This window comes from Meleagris gallopavo, chromosome 7, assembly GCF_905368555.1.
Source record: "Meleagris gallopavo chromosome 7, MGAL_WU_HG_1.1, whole genome shotgun sequence".
Classification (NCBI taxonomy): domain Eukaryota; kingdom Metazoa; phylum Chordata; class Aves; order Galliformes; family Phasianidae; genus Meleagris; species Meleagris gallopavo.
The window spans coordinates 20,733,621-20,742,116 of NC_139410.1; the positions used below are offsets into that span (position 1 = coordinate 20,733,621).

Consider the following 8,496-nt stretch of genomic DNA (forward strand, 5'->3'; position numbering starts at 1 on the left):
ATAGTCTAAGTAAAGCAAAATAAATACATTCTTGCAAAAAAAAAAAAAAAGAAACAACTCCTATTATCAATATCAGAGCAGAAGGGGGGGATGAGACAGACAGACAGACTGACTGTAGTTGAATCTTCTCCAAAATGCCATCCTAATATGCATAACCATTCTCTTTCTGTATCAGCCTGGTCACCTTCCTTACTACTCCCTCTCATGAGGCCCCACATCTACAGCAACTGGTTGAGACTATTTCATAGATTACTATGGCATTACTGTTTTGATACACTCAAATTTTCATGTACTTATAAATTCCTTGAAATAGTCTTCACTCAGATTGATCACATAGTGATACACTTGGAACACAAACCAATAAAGAGTCATATAGCTACGTATTTTGTGACTCTGCAGTTAGCTATTGCACATTTATTTTAAGTTACTCCCTGCCTAGGTCTTTCTGGCATGCTTTTTATAAGCCCACCCTCATTCAGGTCATTAGGCCCACATACATAAATTCCAGTACTAAATAAGAAGAATCTGACCAGAGAACAGGAACATCTTCTGGGAGGGAGACTGATCTAGGACAAAAGAAATAGAATCCCTTTAATTCGTCCTGAAAGCACTTCATGCTTCTAACGTTCTTTTGCCATTTGTGAAGGCTTGGCCACTATCTCCCATTTCCTCTGGTTCTGTCATTTACTTAAGAACTTGCATTGTAAGGTGTGAGAAGAGTCATTAGTGTGGAATTAGAATGGCAACCAGAAATAAGTAGAAGCACAGGCAGATATACATAGCCACGTACATGTGTGTGAGCATTCATGTTTAGAATTCATAAATGACACAAATATTTAGCTTCTCGTCAAATCTGCTAGTTAATACAGTTGCTTAAACCCACTGAGAGCATTGTTCCTTCCTAAGATCTTCACTGAGTTCTGTAAAAAAAATGAATGCTTAAAGACTGGGAAACATACACTACGCTAAACAAGTGTATTCTTTATTCATGATCAAGAGAAACTATCTCTTCAGTTAGTGATTTCGCTCTTAAGACAGTAATCTTCATACACTGAAAGGTGCAGTCAACTTGATTTGAGGAGGGGAGGTATAGTTTTAAACTTGAGTGATACCAACATACTGTGTTTGGATTCACTGACTACAGATTTGAACAGGTTTTCCAAATATCAGTAAGTATAGTTTAAACCATGGGTATCCAACCTTCTGACTTGCCTAGACAGCTTTGAATGAAGAGGAATTGTCTTGGGCCAAATATAAAATCCGTAATACGGTTATTGTATGTAAGTAACTAAACGTTTTAATATACTTTTAGTTAAAACATTTTTTAAAAGAAATCAACAAAAACAGAACAGATTGTACACATTTAAAGCTTTGGGTTTGTTTTTTTTTGTTGTTTCGTTTTTTGTTGTTGCTGTTGTTTTTTGTTGTTGGTTGGTTGGTTGGTTTGTTTGTTTTTGAGGTTGGGTTCGTTTGTCAGCTTTTTGGCAGAACTTAAAATAGAATCATAGAATCACCATGGTTGGAAAAGACCTCCAAGATCATCCAGTCCTAGTTTCTAGTAGTTGCGACACTTATAAATTTTCAGATCACTTCCCTTCTCTTGTGTGTATCTCTACCTTGCTTCCATTACTCATCTTGTAAGAACTTCTCCTCATTAATACACTACTCAGGTGCAGTGAGTTGGGGCTGTTCAGCCCAGAGAAGGGAAGCCTCCAGGAAGACCTGCAAGCAGCCTATCAATATCTAAAGGAGTCTATAAGAAAACAGACACTTCAGCAGGGCCTGTTCTGACAGAACAAAGTGGATTCAAACTAAAAGAGGGGAGATTTTGACTGGATAAAGTAAAAAACTTTTTTACAATAAGGGTAGCACTAGAACAGGTTGCCCAGAGAGTTGGTATGTTTCCTGTTCCTGGAAACACTGAAGTTCAGACTGGACCAGGTTCTGAGCAACCTGATCTAGCTACAGATGCCCCTGTTCATTGCAGGAGAGTTGGACTAGATGAACCTTTAAAGGTTCCTTTCGATTCAAATGATTCTATTATTACTGTATAGTCCCACAAATGAAGATGCACCTATAATGGAAATACATTCCTTGAGTGAAACAACAAACTCATCTAAGATAGTCAGCAGTATTGTTGTTTCAAAATAGAATGGCCTAAACATATACTTCCTGAAGCAAAAATTCTTTACCAATTTGTCCTTCTCTATACATACAGTTTCTATCCTAAATACACCATAGCAGATGTCTACTGCATTCTTTGGAAATTATTGTCAATGTTACATTTCAAAAGAGCCACAGAATACAGTTTGCAGAATTGATACAAATGATGAAACAGAGTGCAGGGTAAGCACATGGCATACTGCTTTAGTTTCCAATATTGCAAAATTCCACAGAGATCCAATTATTTCAAATGAGCAAAGAAGACTTCAGGAAGAACTTCAAAACACAGGTAAGTCAGGATTTTCAATACTTGAATAAGTAAGGCAAAGACTGTGGGGGGAGGGTTGGTCCTATTAAAAAAGGCTGTAAATACCTCACAAAGCACAAAAATACCGTGAAACCAATACTTTCAGGAATTTCATTCCAATGCCAAGAAACAGAATGTACTCACTGTGCCTAATACATTAAAATACTGAAATAAATTCTAACAGATTAAAAAGATCTTGTATTAAGTGAAAGGTATAGTGAAATCATTCCAGACCTAATCAAGCTTAAGAGTAGGACAGCCTTTCCCCATTATTAATAAGAATATAAGCTGGGTAAGTAGACTGGTAAACTATAAATTATGGACAGTGAGAGGAATATAACATTTTTTTAGAAATACGTTCTTAATTAGAATTGAAAAGACAGCCATTTTACTGAAGCAATTTGCTGCACATTCTCACATTTGGTCTTCTGTGGTCTCCCACACGTTCATCTCCAACAAAATGCTATTAAACTGGGGTGGAACTGGAATACAGCTCTAAATCCAAAATCAAAACCATGTTTTGCATGTTTACATTTCTAGGTGGAAATATGAAAATATCTTCAAACCTTGATCACTTAAATCCTCTGCTTTGGGGTCAGGAAATACCACTCACCCCTGCCCATTTGCAGTCTAAATAGATACACGTGAAGAATGCTGTTTCACATGAATAAAGCAAGCAATAGAAAAATTGCACATTACTTTCAGGCTTCAGTTGAGCTCTTAAAACACATGGTCAAATATGTTGCCATGGAAATGTGCTGCAAATACATCTAGAATTTCTTAAGATGGAGCTGATCATAATTTTTGAAAATAAAACTTCCCCTATATAACTGCTGTATGCTGTGTTCAAGGGAAACAAAATAGGAACTCTTCAACAGCTATTATCTACCCTTTGTAATACCTAATGTAGTAACAGTATAATTAATAACACTCTGTGCCCCTAAATGAAATTAGGCCACTATCTTCCTTCTTATATGTGTGTAAAATACCCACATATTTGTTTTCTTTTATGTACTCAGACTTTCCTATGTGACCACAATACATTAGCAGATCCCAAAGTATCAGCCTTGCAATAAAGTTGGCAACAATTAAAAAGAAAAAATGATGAGACACAATTCAGTAAAATGAATTTGATTTTAAACATTCTAAATATGTAAGCTATTAATCTCCCATTTTACAACCCATTAGTATTAGTATGCATCACTGAGCATAATAAGTAAAAGGGGGAGCATTACCTTGCCAAACTTTCACTGCTATGTCCAGGGAGATATATTAAAATCTGATTTGAAATGAACAGGAAAAAAAAAAAAACAACAACAAAAAACTGCTATTGCAAAATGAAGATCTGTGCATGCAGAATAGCTCTGTCCTGTTACACAATGTGCTACGTTCTTTTAAATAACCTGCCACTGTAGGTAAAATTGCCTTATACTGTGCTTCATATGACAAATAAACACACACAATAGAACTGTGTTGCCATGTAAAGACAAAGCAAACTAAAAATGCAACACAACCTTGCCTTATTACATTACAGCAAAGATATAACCTTCTACCATGACATAGTTAAATAAAATCATTTTCACAATAAAAGCAGGTTGAAAAAATATACACAGAACAGTGTTACGCTGTTCAAACAGCAATTCACAACACATTACATTTGCAAGATGTATGTTGCTCTACTTATGTAAACAGTCTACCCTATAAATCCTGTAGCAAATCCAACGTGAAGCAATTACAGAGACAAAGAGATCATAAATGACCTAAAACAGTAAAACAAACCTTTACATTAGAAATATTAGTATAAACTATGAGGTCATACCTGATGACTTAAAGATTGTAATGTCTCCCCGGTTCCAAGCTGCATGACCTTTCTATTTCCAGAGACCCCCAAAAATTGCATTTCCTGTCTTACAAAAGTGCATCACAGATTCATCTATCTCTCAGAATCTTCTGGGCTAGCGAAGAAAGCATTAACAGCCATTCTCTCCATCAGTAAGTGCAGGAGTCATTACCCTCCAGATATCAAATCTTAAATATAGTTTCCTCCGTGCAGTTACAGACATCCAGTAGACAAGGAGGCTGACACAGCTATATCACTGATGCTGCTAATGCCATCTGAAAACAGTAAGCTTACTGCTTAAAGCAATCCTGCATCATCCAAACAGAACAAGCCACATCCTTCAACTCCTCACTTGCGTTTTTTATAAAACCCAGCACTGCCATTATAGATTTTGTTTTCATCTGTGGTCAGCTAAAGGAGAAATTAGATATTATGCAACCAGCTTTGCATTAACAAAAGAAAAGCAGCAGATGAAGTGACATATCGAGGTTATCAAATTTTGCTCGCATGACCACTCCTCAACGAGCAATATCACCATTCAGAAGAAGCTTCAGTCTGATCCAAAGGAAAATTACCAGAAATAAATTAGAAATAATTCACAGGCAGCAAGGCATTAAAATATCTCTGTGGTACTCAAACAGCTGTTTTATGCAGACTTATCTGAGTCCCTATTAAATTAAAAACACTGCTTGCTTAACTATTTTGGTGTTTATTTTCAAGAAACTGCATGATTACTGCATTGTTTCCATTGCTCCCTGCTAGCAGCCAGAAAACAGCATGCTTTGAAAATGTGCCAGTATTATGACAGTAAAAATGTGTTTTGCTATCAAACAAAGCAATCATGCATGTTTTTCTTCTGATACTAGAGACCTTTCAGGCTAACAAATGTACAGTACCCTCCATAGTAATTTTTAAACAGTTAAGACTATACAGTAATAGCTACATTTTTTATTAAAACACATATTTGATGCAAGAGTAAAGTGAAATAGATTGTTACTTATATTTATTGTTATTCATAATTATTTTTGCTATTACTGCAGCAATAACTCTTTGCAAAGAAAAAATCTTACCACAGAATTCAGAAGAAATAGTGCAACCTACAAACTGAAAAAGTTTGACCCACCGAAAAATTAGTAGCATTGAGACAAAGTCCTTTTGTGACACAGCCCATAAACACACAAGAATATCATCTCAACACATACTAAAATACATTGTTACCGGTTGAATTTTATAAACAAATAAAATGTGGGGGAAGGGTGGGGAAATCACCCCTGATTTAACTATATTGACTCAAATAGCTCTCATGTTTTTCAAATTAATGTGAATGTCCTTATTTTATTTTGAAATATAAGCAGATGCTGAAACAAGATGTAAATGGTCCTAAATTAATTCACCCAGATTCTATTCTGTTCATTTAGAATTATTTTAATACGGTTGTAGTAATTGATTTTTGAGTAACTTATAGTTAATCAAGTTTGGCTTATAGTTATCCCCATTATGGCACTGGGAATAACAAACTAGTCTCATCCATGAATATCACGTATTTCCCTATATAGAGAGAAACTGTCTTCTAATAATTTTTAATTGTTTCACTATATACAACATGCCACTGTCTCAATGTAAGAACACTTCGCCTACAGGGAACAGCACCTTGTTTTGTCATGCATTTCTAGGAGGTTTGTGGTGACCTGTGCTTAGATGTGCAAAGTTTCTGGCTAATGAAGCTATCTTCAGTAATAGATGCTAGTCAGGGAAGTCCTGTGAGGCTTTAAAGCACCAAATCAGGCTAGACTTGATGCTGCTTTTTATATTCTCCAAAAGAGTCATCCAACAGGCCTAGCCTACCCTGATATTATCTTTTGAGTGCCAACGATAGTGCAGGTGCCACTTCAAACACTGTGAACATTCTTGAAAGATGTCACTTCTAGAGTTCTTCCGGAATAGTTCATGAGTTCACTTTCAAACAAAAGAAAATTACTAAATTATGTGCACAGGATACAAGTACATACACAAAGGGACAAATGATCCTTCAAAAAAATAGACCAGAGTGATTCAGCAATAGAAAATAAGGAAAATAGCTTTCCCCACTTCTCCTAAGGTAATATTTTCATTTCCAAAAGTACATTAAAAGAAATAGCAATACATCATTACTAAACATTATGTTATTCATTTCTGTGCAAACACCCAGTTCTGCAGACTATTCATATCAGTAGCTGTTTGCACCTATGTAAGGCAGTACAACCACAGGAAGTACAGCCTGTGAGTTACTGACAACCTCTCTCAAGTCCCCACAAGACACCTAGACAGGATACAGAGGTCAGCAACATGGAATGAAGCAAAGGAAATAGTCCTGTAGGGCAATGGGGTCCAGGAAGGCTGGATGCTCCTCAAGAAGGAAGTCTTACAGGTGCAGGAGCAAGCTGTCCCCCTGTGCTGCGAGGTGAGTAGGCAGGAAAGAAGACTGGTGTGGAGGAACTGGAAACCTTTCCTGAGGCTCCAGAAGAAAAAGAGAATTTATCTGCTGTGGAAGAAGGGACGGGCAACTCGAGGAGAGTACAAAGAAGTTGTGCAGGGAGAAAATTTGAAAGGCAAAAGCCCAGCCTGAGCTTAACTTGGCCCTTGAGGTACAAGAGGAAAAAAAAAACAACAGCAAAAAACTTCTCTTCAAATATATTAGCAGTAAGAGGGGGACTGAGGAGAATCTCCATCCTTATTTGGATATAATAGGGAACGTGACCACTGAGGATATAAGGATAAGACTGAGGTTCCCAATGCCTTCTTTTCATCTGTCTTTAAAAGTGAGACCAGTTATCCTCAGGTCACCCTAACCCCTGACCTAGGAGTCTCAGATGGGAAGCAGAATAAATTCCTAATGATTCAGGAAACTGTTAGAGACCTACTACTCCACCTGGACTGGAGGGTACTGCCAAGTCCATAGGGCTGAATAGGATCCACTCAAAGGTGCTGAGGGAGCTGGTGGAGGTGATTGCCAAGTCGCCTTCCATCATCTATCAGCATTCCTGGTCAATTGGAGAGGTCCTAGAGGACTGGAAACTTGCCAGCATCACTCCCATCTACAAGAAGGGTCATAAGGACGATCCGGAAAACTACAAGCCTGTCAATGTGACTTTGGTGCCAGGAAAAATTATGGACCAGATCATCTTGAGGGAGATTACATGGCATGTGCAGGACAATCAGAAGATCCAGCCTTGCCAGCACGGGTTCATGAAAGTCAGGTCCTGCTTGACCAACCTGATCTCCTTCTATGATCAAGAGAACTTGCCTGGTGGATGAGGGCAAGGCTGTTTACATAGTCTACCTAGACTTCAGCAAAGCCTTAGGCACTGTTTCCCACAGTACTCTCCTGGAGAAGCTGGCAGCCCATGGCTTGAACAGATACATTCCTTGCTGGGAAAAAAACTGGCTGGACAGACGGCCCAGAGAGCAATGGTGAATTGAGTTAAATCCAGGTGGCAACCGGTCATGAGTGGTGTTCCCTAGAGGTCCATATTGGGGCCTGTCCTGTTCAAATCTTTAATGATGACATGGATAAGGGGATTGAGTACACCCTCAATAAGTTTGCAGATGACATCAAGCTGGGAGGACGTGCCGATCTGCCTGGGGTAGGAAGGCTCTGCAGAGGGATGTGGACAGGCTGAATAGCTGGGCTGAGGCCAATGGGATGAAGCTCAACAAGACCAAGTACCAAGTCCTTTGCTTTAGTCACAACAGCCTCAGGCAATGCTACAAACTTGTAGCAGAGTGGTTGGAAGACAGTGTAGAGAAAACAGATCTGGGGTTATTGGTCAACAACTTCCACAATGGTCAAGGAAATACAAAGAATGAAGTGAAAGTGTTCATAATCTTCAGCTTAACAAAGGAAAGGCTGAGGATGAGATCTATGTAACTCTCAAGATAGCAGCATTAAAGAAAATAATTTAGAACCTTGAATCAATTTTAAAAACTTAAAAAAAAGAATAAACAAAAATGACTCAACAGTTGGTTTCTCCTGTACTGAAGACACCAAGTTTTCTTCTTGAAACACGGAATGGTTTTAACAATATAAGTAGCTCAGCAATTTCTCTTACCCAAAATAATTCATCAGAACTTAATTTTCTGGGGATCTCTTAGACCAACACAGATTAAAAAAACAATCTTTGTATTTAAGGGGAATAAGCTCAAAAGT

The 8,496-nt window shown here is 37.8% G+C and overlaps 1 protein-coding gene across 1 annotated transcript in view; it reads right to left on the minus strand.

Moving 5' to 3' along the window:
• Nucleotides 1-4,464, minus strand: part of SLC4A10 (solute carrier family 4 member 10) — a 120,124-nt gene extending 115,660 nt beyond the window's left edge. Inside the window, exon 1 of the mRNA XM_085227694.1 lies at nucleotides 4,290-4,464. Within this exon, the coding sequence (XP_085083820.1) occupies nucleotides 4,290-4,370 (81 nt within the window). The 5' untranslated portion in view covers nucleotides 4,371-4,464. The remainder of the gene's footprint in view (nucleotides 1-4,289) is intronic.
• Between the last annotated feature and the right edge of the window lie 4,032 nt (nucleotides 4,465-8,496).